Raw genomic sequence first — 12,551 nt, 5'->3', positions numbered from 1 at the left:
TTTTTCAAAGACATACATTTTTTTTCTAAAGAGAGTACTTTAGTCAGAGGATCACAAGACTAAGCCATGCATTTTAGTTTTAGATATTGCTTGCTGATGCATAAAAAACAAAATATCCAACTCTCTTTATTTACATGCATGACTGGACAACCAGTTTACTTTATGTGTGGGGTTCTATTTAACTTATCTATGGATTTTCACATTTTAGGAGTCTCAATGCTCCCAAGATTACTATAAAAAAGGCCATAAGTTCTTTTGTTTTTTATTGTTTTTACAATTACATTTAACTAAACATTTAAGTCATCTCCAATCAGATTCATTTTTTCCAGCCACTTATTGGTTTATTGTCCCCACTGTCCTTTTATTTCGAAAAAATTTGCTTGACAGTTCTAAACACAATTTTAGTTGTTTCTGCAATCTCAGACATTTTCTTTGAGTGATTCATGCTGTTTACTTGACTAAATTGACATTGAAACTAACATCAGGAGTGAATGTTGATCAGTGTATAAAGTAGTTGTCTTGCGGTATGAGAGTTGTGGGTTTGATTCCAGCTTCCTCCTGTCACATGTAAACTTGCTGGGCCCAACACTTGAACCTGAGGTGCCGACCACTCATGATAATAATGTTTTAATATATATGCATCAGTGACACCCAAGAGGTTAATGTTGTTGAATGAAATACATCTAATATTAAGTGTTTTGATTGGCTGCAATAACTAGAGGAGCAATACAGAAGTTTAACTCATTGGTCTTTACAATAACTACAGGGTGTGTCTTCCAACAAACAGAAATGAGAAGCTACTCACTGCAGTAGTTAGGATTAAATATCTGTTTTCTGGCTAAAACATAATCATCCATGCAGAGATTTTCCAGTGGGAGGTCATAACCTGTTACTTTGTTCAATCCAGGTAGCAACCTCATTTAAACAGAGAGTAACTCCGGGAAGAGGAAAAGAGTTCATCCCTCACATTGATTTTTAGGTTATGAAACTGTTTTATTTTTAACAGTTGCTGTCAGTTCACGGAACTGTCCCAGCAGAAAGACAAAACTATCTAAAACTCTTACTGCATTTAGAAGAAATGTGGAAATCATTATGGTGAAGTCTTGAAGAAATTGAATTGTGGTTGTTTATTTTGCGTATTTGAACTGTGGCCGTTATAGTCTTCTGAGTTGAATAAAAAAAAAAAAATCATTTTAAGTGAACTGGAGGGAGAAATTAAAAGCTCCTACTGTTTTATGCTACTTTTCATTCGAAATGTTAAGTTATATGAATATTTGATATTCATTATTGAACAAATTAAATATAATTCAACTTTGAAAAAGAACTATTCATAATTTACCCTACATTATGTTCACATTAAAATAACTGCTGGGACGTCTGTTACTATGTGTGTGTTTTCAGTTAGAATATGCATTATTTTAGTCTGTGTGATCTGTATGTAAAAGCCTTTTTAGAAACAATAATTAAGCTCACAAAAAAACTGCAAACCACAGTCAGGTGGTACCTGTCACATGTGATGGTGTTTCTGTCTGTGACTACATCCTCAGGCTAATACTGGGGTAAAACTGATTTCTCATGAAACTCTTATGACCTCTCAAATATGATTTCTTAACCACAGTAAGATATTTCTAACAGTTTTACTTCTCACACATGGTTTTCCATTTTAAATCATTGTCTTCATCAACCAAACAGTAACTAGAAGGCTTAGAAGGCTTATGCAATAAGCAGACTAAATCTTTTCAAAATATAAAACACTGTTAGAAAAAAAAAACTATGTAAATGGAAATGTAGTATGTAGTGTTTGCATAAGGTGAAGCTATAGGGCCAGTCCAGCTTATCAGGTCATTTCATCTGTTGGTTCATCAGCATTCCAAAAAAGTTAAAAAACAATCTACTGGACTTTGTTTCCAAGTTTGAAGATGCTTCGCTTCCCATCCAGGAAGCTTTTTCAATTGAAAATGTCAGAAATAGTGTTGAGTTCGAAGCTTTACAGTTCATAGTTTGTCAGCATGTGTGTGCGTGCACAAGTAGTTATATTGACTCGGATATATTTTTTACTTTTAGGATTAGTTTTACTCCACCATATTTTCTTGATTAATATTCTAACTTAATATTATGTCTGCCACTCTAGACTAGAGTGTCAGACATAATTTCAAAGAAATGCTTTGTGCAGCATGTTCTCCACCCACATGTTTAGAACTACTTTAAAAGGCTGGGCTGGAAAATAAAGATATTTTCCAGTCTAACCAAATAATGGCTGCAGCAGATGGATGCCATATCGGCTTTCATTTTAAAACTACACTCTGCATGCGCTGCAACCCTGAACCATTACTGATAAAACAGTGAACTCTGGAAATCTCAGCAGGGGTTGAGCCAAACTGAAAGTTGAGATAGCAACCACATGGATACTTGTTTTATTTTGTAATCTCAGCACCAGAGCAAGGTTCTTAAAAACAAATGTCTCTGCTGACACAAAAGAATAAGACTCCAGTATACAGCAGCAGGGTATTTTGGGTGTTTCTGTCTCAGTATCTTGTCATTTTTTGTCAAGAAGATATCAAGGCAATCTGCTTACAGGTCAAATATGCGAATTCATCCTTGTCTCTCGAGCACACATCAATAGATGCAAAAAATGGGGCGCTGTAAAGTGCTCGTTCTCTGCAGCAGCTGCAGCATCAGCAGTGTTTGAACACAAGTGCCTTTGTGTTGGAGAGGGTGCGTGTGGTCGAGAGAGAGCGTGTATGTGTAAGAAGTTAACAGAGATGGGATCTCTGGACAGACAATAAGGAATCAGCGTCCATTAGGCCAGCACAGCGGATCAATATTGATCCTGACCACTACCAGGCTGTGTCTAATAGGGTTCTGCTCTCCTTGATTCAATGACAGCATTAGCAAACATGTCCAGATGGATACATGTAATGATGGGATAATGAACCACTTCCAGTGGTAAAAAATAGTCTAATTTTCAAGTTTTCAGGTCATCAAGAGCGTTGATTAGAAACATTTAATATCAATGAAAAAAGAGAAAGATTTAAACAGAAACCCCCCATTTTGGTTTTGTCAGTGCAGGACATGAATCTATCTTTGCTGATCTCTGAACCTGTAAGTCACTTTAGTGCAGCTCCTAAATGTTTTACAGAGAGAGTGAAGGAGAGGAACTTCCTGCAGTTGCAATAATAAATGCTCCGTTTGTCTTTGTTTTTGTGCCTAGGATGGGAGGCAGTCCAAAAAATGAAGGAGTCATTGGTCTTTGCCATGTCTTGCTGGTGCTTATAATTAACAATGTGCTGTACTTTAACTGATTGAATCTTGTTGCTTTCTGAATCTGAGAAATACATTTGACATATTTATCATGCTGGGATGTGTAATATGTTTCAATATTATAAAAACATGTAAAATTAACATGGTATTAGATATTATTTTGAGCTTGGTTTACAATTAAGGCAATCCTTTTATATAATTTTAGTATTGTTTAATACGTGATCGTTTGATATAAAGAAGAGTATTTATTCACTCTTCAAGATCATTCAGTTCAGGTATTTCAGTCACTCTCATGGACTTAGGCATGCTGTCTGCTTGAATAAAAAAATAAATTAGCATAGCTCTTAGGGACTCTTTTTTCAGGATGTTTCCATGATAGCAAGTCACCTGTGCAGTCCAAGTATGACACTGTTCAACTGTCCACCAGGGGTATTTTATTAAAGCTTAGGTAATAGGTTGAGGGCCATTGTGCACAGAGGATTGGTACAGATCTCTAAAACAGGGTTTGTCTTAACCCTGATCCTCAGGGCCCACTGCCCTTCCTGTTTTAGTTGTTTCCCTGCCTCAGCACACCTGACCTGTACAAAAAGGTGATCAATATGCTTTTGTAGCTTTTGATAGATGCCAAGGAGGTAATTCAATGGAAAACATGAATGACAGTGAACCCTGATGACTAAACTTCAAATGGCTTTAAGATGAACTCAAAAACATGGAATGGACCAAGTATCCCAGCCTAAAATCACCAAGTGCAATGCTTAGTTCTAGCAAAGAAATGTCAAATTATGCCTGACCTTATGAGTGTAAAGAATTGTTATTTTAAAAAACCGATAGAAACAGCTTTTGGAAAGCTTTTACGAAAGATTGAAAGCTTTATATGTGGTGGACTGGCATTATTATTTCGAAAAATCCTGTTTATTAAGAATGGGATGTCACTCAGTCTTACATTTTGTCAAGACATGGTGCAATATAGGATAGTTATGTTCAGTAGAGTTAGTTACTGGTTAAAAACCAGGTTCAATTGTAAAGCACTTAAATTGTGAAACATGGTTAAAAATTAAGCCATATTAAAGAGAAGGAGATGAACAAGTTGTTTTTTAGGATAACCTCATGACTCTAAAGAGCAAGGAACATTCTTCCTGAAAAATGTTTTTCCCAAACCATATTCCTCCTTTATGTTTGCTCCGTAAAACCTGATTGATTACTGACCTAAGCGCTTGTTATAATTGACAAATACAACTTAAATCAATAGTTCTGTACCTTCAAGATTTGATCGAACAAAGAAAGTTTTGATTTGTTTCATGTTTCCCTTTCCCCTCTGATTCTCAGAAGAAGCATCATTTGGAGAAAGCTAAAACCTCCAGGCTAATCCTCTCACAAGATAAAGAGGCTGAAGCACAGTCTGAGCGTTGTGCAGGAGCGTGCGTATAGAGCACATAGTGTCAGGGTAACCAGGCAGTGCAGCTGGCCTTTCACAAGCATGCAACTTTAAGGGAGTGTGTAAATCAGGATTCAGAGGACAAGGACTCTGTTTTCCAACACAAACACGCACTATGACTGGAGAAAATGAAGCTGAGTGAATTAACTATTGTTGAAATAGAGAGTCTTCAGTTTAAGAAGACTAAGAGTACATGATAAAAAAAAAACAATCACTACAATTATTTTTACTCTTACAGGAAAATACAGACATCATTCAACAAAGCATTTGGCTGCTGTCCTGTTTATGACAAAGAACTCTGAACAACTTCAGTCTATTTTCTCCCGCTTAGTTCTTCTCAGGGTCGTGGTGGGGCCGCTAATCTACGTGCGAGAGGCAGGGTAAATCCACTCCTTCGGAGCGCAACGCAGAGACACAAAGGACAAATAACCATTCTCACACACACACTCACACCTAAGGAGAATTTAGAGAAGCCAATGAACCTAACAGTCATGTTTTGGGATTGTGGGAGGAAGCCAGAGTACCCACAGAGAACCCATGCATGCACAGAGAGAACATGCAAACTCCATTCAGAAAGACCACGAGCGGGAATTGATCCTGAACCTTCTTGCTGCAATGCAGCCGCGCCACCCACTGTACCACTGTTTAGCCCACTTTCAACAACTTTTCAAATTAAACTGTCCTATTCTTGTCCTAAATTACCGGTAATTGAACTAACACTATCTTCCTGATGTGCCCCATCTATAATAATAATGGTAAGTCACTGATTCAGGTATAGACTGTTCCAAAACCAGGACTGTGAGAGAGCAACTCACAGAAATGACGATTCAAAAGTAAAGCAGAAAAACATCCTGGGAAGTTAAGTGTTTCTGGCCCCAAACCCTCTCCACAGCATTCCTATCATATGCAGAGCTGCGTATTTTTGTATGAATGTGGAAAGAGCTGGTATGCGGACAGAGCTATTATGGAGCTACTTATGGGACGTTTGGATTAACACAATCAGATCTCTTTCTAAAACTCCCACCTCCTACAATGTTTTGGATTACAGTACTTTATTAGAGCTTGATCTGACGCTTAAACTGTAAAACTGATTCTCGGTTGCTTGTTTAATCCAATTATTCTGTATCAGTTTGAAAAAAAACAAAAGAAATGGCATTAGGTAAAGATTTGTTAAACAAAATATATGTAATGAATGTGGGCTGCACAGTAGTGCAGGTTGTAGCACTGTTGCCTTGCAGCAACAAGCTTCCGGGTTTGATTCCTGGCCCAAAGTCTTACTGCATGGAATTTGCGTGTTCTCTCTGTGTACAATGGCTTCCTCCCACAGTCCAAAAACATGACTGTTGGGTTGACTGGATTCTCTAAATTGTCCTTATGTTAGACAGTGTGTGTGCATGGTTGCATGTCATGTTTGCCCCGCGACAGACTGGTGACCTGTCCAGGCTGTACCCCACCTTTTGCCCATAGACTGCTGGAGATCAGAGATGGCAAAAGTACTCACTTTCCGTACTTGAGTAAAAGTACAGATACTTGTGTTAAAAAATACTCTGGTAAAAGTGGAAGTACTGATTAAACTTCTTTACTCAAGTAAAAGTAACAAAGTACAGGCTTGTAAATTTACTTAAAGTATAAAAGTAAAAGTAGAAACCACTTTTTTCATGCCGTTGCCTACATTTTAAATGGATGTCTGCCAATAGGAATAGATCTCCGTTGTGTTCATTTTCAATCATCTACTATACTACTATGCTAACGCCACCGCCACCAAGCTGCAATGATTTGCCGCGAATGAATACTGCCGAATCTGTCGATTCATCTTGTAGTGGTGCGTCAAATGCAACGTAGATTCCCATCCAATTAGATTGAATTTGGTATTGATGACGTGAAAAATAATAACGGTAACTCCATTGAAATGTTTCAAAACTAAAGTAACGAGCCAATTTTTTAAAATGTAAGGAGTAGAAAGTACAGATATTTGTGTAAAAATGTAAGGAGTAGAAGTAAAAAGTCGCCATAAAAATAAGTAGTAAAGTAAAGTAAAAATATCAGAAAAATCTACTTGAGTACAGTAACGAAGTATTTGTACTTCATTACTTCCCATCTCTGCTGGAGATAGACACTGGCCCCACTGCGACTCTGAGGGAATTGGCGGGAGTGGATGGATGGACGGATGAATACTAAAAGTTGCATGATATAGGGGATGAATAAAAGCCAAATAAGAAAAAAATTAGACATATATATATATATATATATATATATATATATATATATATATATATATATATATATATATATATATATATATATATATATGTTTGTGTGTAGCATCTCCACCTGTTTGTATATAAGTAAGGCAGTTACAACGCATTAATCCATGCCCTCAGGTTGTGAAACCGACTCAAAATGCCCTAAGCCAGAGGAAAGTGGTCCTTTTTTTTTTTTTTGTACTCCATGCTGCATCAAAACCTTTGATCCCCCAACACCCCTCCCCATCCTAGCCTCCTCATTCTTTTCTCTTCTCCTACATGCATTCCTGCCCCTCCCCCCTCCTTGAGTTTCCCCTTCCCCAGTTTGGTTCCGTGAAGTGTTGGTGAAGTGTGCAGCCGGAATATTGAGCACTAGCAACAAGGAATGGTGATTTGAACAAAGTAAAAAAAGATACTGTTTTACTGAAAATTCTAATTTTCATTTAAGAATGGAGAAAAAACATTTTTTTGCTTGTTTTTCTCATGCAAGGGCCAAAAACCTTCCATCAACCACAACCCTGACAGTTAGTTAAGATGTGAATAATCATCTTAACTCCAATCTATTCAGGCATTTTTAAGCCACAGTGACAGCGACAGTCGACCTGCTTTAAATTACTTGAGCCATCAAATCAGAAGATGCTTTTCAAAGCCAAGATGCAACACTGGTAGGTTATAGGAGCTCATTACTGTTCAATAGCCCAAATAGCAAACAAGTAAAAAATAAAACATAATTGGGGGAAATTTTGTATGGGCCTTAAAGTCCTCCTTATAATTTTATGATTAATAGTATAAAAAATGCTTTCACAATTTGCCACAGTTCTGATGATCTGGAAAGAAAATATGTCATATTCTAAATTGAATACCGTATATCGGGTCTGTTATTTTATCAGAATGATTAGTTTTAAACCAGGTGCTTGACGTTAATAAAAGTCATAAAATGAAAATGGAGATCACTGTGGACTACAACAATCTCTTTTTATTTTCTATTCTGAACAATCATTTTAAAATGAACAGTCCTTACAAGTACAATTATTATAAAAGGCCAAAACATTAATGTCGCTTCATATAGCAATAGAAAGGATATATGAAAGTTTAAATTTAAGAATATGCTACTAACCAATGCTTTTTGAGCTACCCAGATTGCAGTATTTATCAAACACTCAGATTTATTCATTCATTCATTGATACCATATTTCCTGTTATTTAGCCATGCTGTCCAACTCCACTGTCCGTCCACATCAGCTCATGTATTTTTGTTGTACTCTCATCTTCCTGGCAACATGTGGGTCACTCTGCATCAAGTGTTTGATTTTCAATTTTTTTGGCCTTCCAAAAGGAAAAAAAAAGCTTTTTTTTTTCCTGAGTTCCTCATCAAGAAAGCGCAGTGGTTTCAAAAAGCCCAGCTGTCTATGATTCCTTTCCCCATCGAAACAACCCCTCAGTGATGTAACAGAGGGCTTTCATTTAGACCGCCTGGGTGACCTCGGTGCTGAGACCCTCCACTGTGTCAGGAACTTCCTGGACGTCACCGCACAGGTTAATGTCCTTTTTCAGTTCACAATCAACATTCTCATCGACAGGCCTCTCCTCTAAATTTTCGTTTCCATTCACACATTCTTCTGCATGTGCGGCCAGGCCATCAGTATTATTGCTGCACTCCCCGTTCACTGCCCTGACTGCATCTACCTCATTCTCAGTGGAGGAAGGGCTTCCTAAATCTCCGTTTTCCATCTTGGGCTCTGGGTTGGGCACCTCTTCCAAGGAGGCTTCAGCTCCATTATCAGATTCAGCCATCATGTTGTTGGTGGATGCAGACTGTGAGATGATAATCTCAGGTACAGGTTCTGCAGCTTCTGACTCAGTTGCATCATTGGAGCCTGGGGCTTCTGCTGATACAGATTCTTCTTCTGCATGGTGATTTTCAGCAGCTGCCAAAGCCTCAGATGATTCAGCTTCAACAGTCTCACATTCAGCAGTGTCAGACACAGCCACAGTTTCTTGCTCTGCTGTCTCTTTTGGTTCTGGTTCTGCTATTTGGTCTGGTTCAGGTTCTGATATGGGTTCTCCCACAGACTCTGGCTCTGTTGCTTGAACTGTGTCTTGCTCAGGTTCCGCCTGTGCGGTTTGCTCTTGTTGGGATGCTAACTCCTCCGCTAGCTCTGCTGCTGGCTCAGCCTCTGGTTCAGGTTCCGGCGCTGCAGCAGCAGATTCGGTTTCTTCCACACTGGCCTCTGGCTCTGTCGCAGTCTCTTGTAGGGGCTCAGTTTGCTGATCATCAGATGCTGCCTCTGTGCTGACTGAAGCATCTGGCTCTGGTACTGACTCTACAGCGACAGGAGGCTCCTCCACTAAGGGCTCTTCAGGTTCAGCTTGCACAGGTTCTGCAAATGGTGGAGGAGATGATTCTTCTGCAGTCACTGGTGGCTTCTCTGTTTCCACAGCGAGGACAGTTTCAGCTACAACTCTCTCCTCTGGTTCAGGTTCTGATTTCTCTGTAACTACAACTGGCTCTTGTTCTGTCAAAGCAGCGGCCTGGGTTGGTGCTGCTGGTTCTTCTAAAGGAGCTTCTTTCTCTTGCTCTGCAGCTGATACTTTTTCAACTAGAGATGCTTCCACTGCTGTTAATGTTTGCTCAATAGCAGCTTGTTCTTGTGGTGGAGCAGATTGTGGCTCTTCTGGGGGTATGTCAGCCACTGGAGATGCTTTCTCTGGTGCTTCGTCATTGTCCTCTCTCACAAGTGCTTCTGTCTCTGCTGCTACAACTGGTTCCTGCACAGGTGGAGTTGTTTCCACTGGTGCAACAGCTGTCTCTTCTTTTACTTCTGTTTTAGTCTCCGAGGCATCCTTCCCGTCAGCTCCGGGGGGTTGTTCTTCTGTATGTGCAGCTTTTGGTTCTTCTGGGGGTACAGCAGCCTCAGTTACCACGGCTTCTGCTGACACTGTAGTTTCCTCTACCACAGCATCTTTCCCAGCAGTCCCCTCAGCTCCTATAGATGGAGCTCCATCTTCCACTTTAGCAGACTCTTCTGCAGCGGCACCATTTACCCGAGTCTCTTCTTTTCTGTCTTTAGGGTCGCTCACATCATATCCTTTCTTCTTCTTGCTCAGCTTTCCTCCCATGGTGACTCCTATAAGAAAACAGCACAAAATAGTTTTAATTCCAAGACTCATTCATATCAGCATTTTACAGTAGCCATCAGTAAAAGATTAAATGGAGCCACCCACATCTTATAAAATGCACCAAAATAGAAAATTAAAATATACTGCAAATGTAACATAAAATATGATGAAGAGAGATTAAATTAATGTAACATTTCCTCTTTTTACTTAAAATGATGACTTAGGTTCTTCAAATAATTCAGTACAAATGTGTCTTGTCTGGAAGAGAACGGGAAGTTCAACTAAGAAACAGGTCTCTGCCTAAACCAGTCTATGTGAAATATAAATATTAATTCATGGGAACCCAATAGAGGTCATACAGAGACTAGAGTCTCTGTAACCTTTCTGGAATGTCTGGTGAGGCTTGTTGCCAAAAAAGACTACAAGTCTGAGACAAACATCTATGGTCTACACCCACATAGGATTTCCCATCCAGAAAAAAAATGCAGAAAATATATTTACTGCTTGATGGGTCTTTCAGATCTCGGTAGATCTTGAAAAGATCTTCTGCATGAGAGGTAGAGCACTTCTTTTTAAACAGGCGCAAAAATAAAAGTTATTTGAATTAAGGGCTCGACATTGCTGGTCCTCTAGAGGAAGTGCATTGCAGTGATTGCCACAGAATGCAGCAATCACTTCACAGAAAACAGGAAGTTTAAATTTGTGTTAAGGATATTCTTTTAGCAAATGTTAAATAAGCAAGTCTGGATTTTAAATAAACTAAAAATTGGGGTTCATAAGGGCAGCAGTAGTTTGATATCTTTAAGTTTCCTATGTTTCAAAGGCTCTTAAAGTCAATATGATAGAAACTGGATAGCAGGGGGTATATTAAATAGGGAACTGTCCATAGTACTATAATAAAGCTAAACTGAACTGGGAATAACCAGTACATAATTTCATTTTAATGAAAACCATTAGATCAATGTAATAGTTAGTTTATGGTTAAAGTCCTTCACTGCCATAGATGTTTCTTTATTTCCTCGTTCTCGGGTGTCGCTAGTTATTTAAACAATGCAGTTAAAGGGAAAATCATTTCCTCTCACAGTTTTTCTGTCCTTTAATTTCTAGGGAGGTTTGACAAATTTTGGACACTGAATTCAAAATGTAGTCTCAGTTTCAGTTGGAAAGATGGTCACATGCAAATGCAAATGGAGCCTCAGGCAGTCCATGCCGGCCGGTAACAAAGGATGAGACCCCCTCCCCGCCCCTATGGCTGCTCCCACTTACAAGGCATCTAGCAGGGGGAAAAAAGAGCACATTACACTACCATATATAGACTGCAGGAGGTATAGATGGCGTTGAATTAATATATACACTGGCCAAAAAAAAAAAGAAAATGCAGGAGCCTTTAAAGCTGTAATAGAGAGTCCTCCATCCCCCCACAGCCCACCCACTCCACTCCACCCACCACTGCTCCCTTCAGCTGCTTTGCCCCTTTTTTTTTTTTGTTAACAAGGGTTTGGAAATGAGGAGAAGCCTATACATAATTAACTCTATTATTATGTCAACTTTTGATTGAGGCTGGCTTTATTTGTAGTTTTGATTACAAATTTGAACAGAGAAGGCAAACCAAAACTGAGACTGAGAAAACTGAGAAAAAATGATTAGACTACTGTAAAAATCTGCTTTTCTTTCTTTCTTTCTTTCTTTCTTTCTTTCTTTCTTTCTTTCTTTCTTTCTTTCTTTCTTTCTTTCTTTCTTTCTTTTTTATATTTGTCACTATAAAAAGCTCCTGTTTTGCAGTGACTAACCTGTTTCTTTTGTTGCAGAATCAGTTGAGCGTCCTGTCCAGTCCGCTGTTAGATGTGATAATGGAGGTAAGCCTTTGGAGTGACAGCTGCAGATTCCGCCCCTCGCTCCTTCTCACTGAGGTGCAGTGCGCTCCGGAGGAGGAGTGCCCCCTTTCGCAGTTTTCTGGACATCTGTCACTATCACAATCCAGCCAACCCCAGGACTGCTCGCTCTGCAATCTATACCTCCCAGTCTTTAACCCCTCCTCTGCTCCCCCTCCCTCTCTTCCACTCACTCACACACCCACCCAGTGCAGCACATGGTTCCCCTTTTTGAACAAACAGGGGAGATTTTAAACTTACCATCCATTTTCTCTTTTTTTTTTTTTTTTTTACAACTGTATATATTTTTTTACCTTTATATCTTTTAGCTTTTCAAAGCATAAAGTACCTCGGAAATTATATTTGCTGTAAATCCCCAAGTATTTCTGACTGTAATGTACCTAAATTATGCATAAGAGGCGGTTTGTCAGGAAAAACCCATGAGGACTTTACCAGACAAAACACCCACTATGTAAATTATACTTCCCCTGATGTTTTCTCTCTTGTCCTGTCTAAAATAAGTGACTTCATGATGACAAAAACAAGATGTTTATGGATGTCCAAATTAAAGGATAAAGCAAACAAATTTGACCTGATTTAAAATGAATTTTATTTATGCGT

General features: G+C 38.9%; 1 protein-coding gene across 2 annotated transcripts; it reads right to left on the bottom strand.

Annotated features, from left to right (window-relative positions):
* Nucleotides 1-7,884: 7,884 nt before the first annotated feature.
* LOC107091136 (proteoglycan 4-like) lies at nt 7,885-12,061 on the bottom strand. 2 transcript variants are annotated; one of them, XM_015384907.1, is made up of 3 exons: nt 11,850-12,061; nt 9,825-10,067; nt 7,885-9,716 (listed from the first exon to the last, which is right to left on the bottom strand). In XM_015384907.1, exons 2-3 carry the CDS (start codon nt 10,057-10,059, stop codon nt 8,404-8,406), a joined length of 1,548 nt encoding a protein of 515 aa, XP_015240393.1. In that variant the 5' UTR covers nt 10,060-10,067; nt 11,850-12,061; the 3' UTR covers nt 7,885-8,403. The 2 variants fall into 2 exon arrangements, with proteins under 2 accessions (XP_015240393.1, XP_015240385.1); XM_015384899.1 differs by having other exon boundaries at nt 7,886-10,067.
* Nucleotides 12,062-12,551: the final 490 nt, after the last annotated feature.

The sequence above is a fragment of the Cyprinodon variegatus genome, unplaced genomic scaffold (assembly GCF_000732505.1).
Source record: "Cyprinodon variegatus isolate N-32 unplaced genomic scaffold, C_variegatus-1.0 Scaffold15, whole genome shotgun sequence".
Classification (NCBI taxonomy): domain Eukaryota; kingdom Metazoa; phylum Chordata; class Actinopteri; order Cyprinodontiformes; family Cyprinodontidae; genus Cyprinodon; species Cyprinodon variegatus.
Note: the sequence above shows the minus strand (reverse complement) of the source record. Positions and strands in the feature narration are given on the sequence as shown.

Coding starts and splice junctions, on each gene's coding strand:
- LOC107091136 (XM_015384899.1), bottom strand. CDS start 10,059: ATGGGAGGAAAGCTGAGCAAGAAGAAGAAAGGATATGATGTGAGCGAC.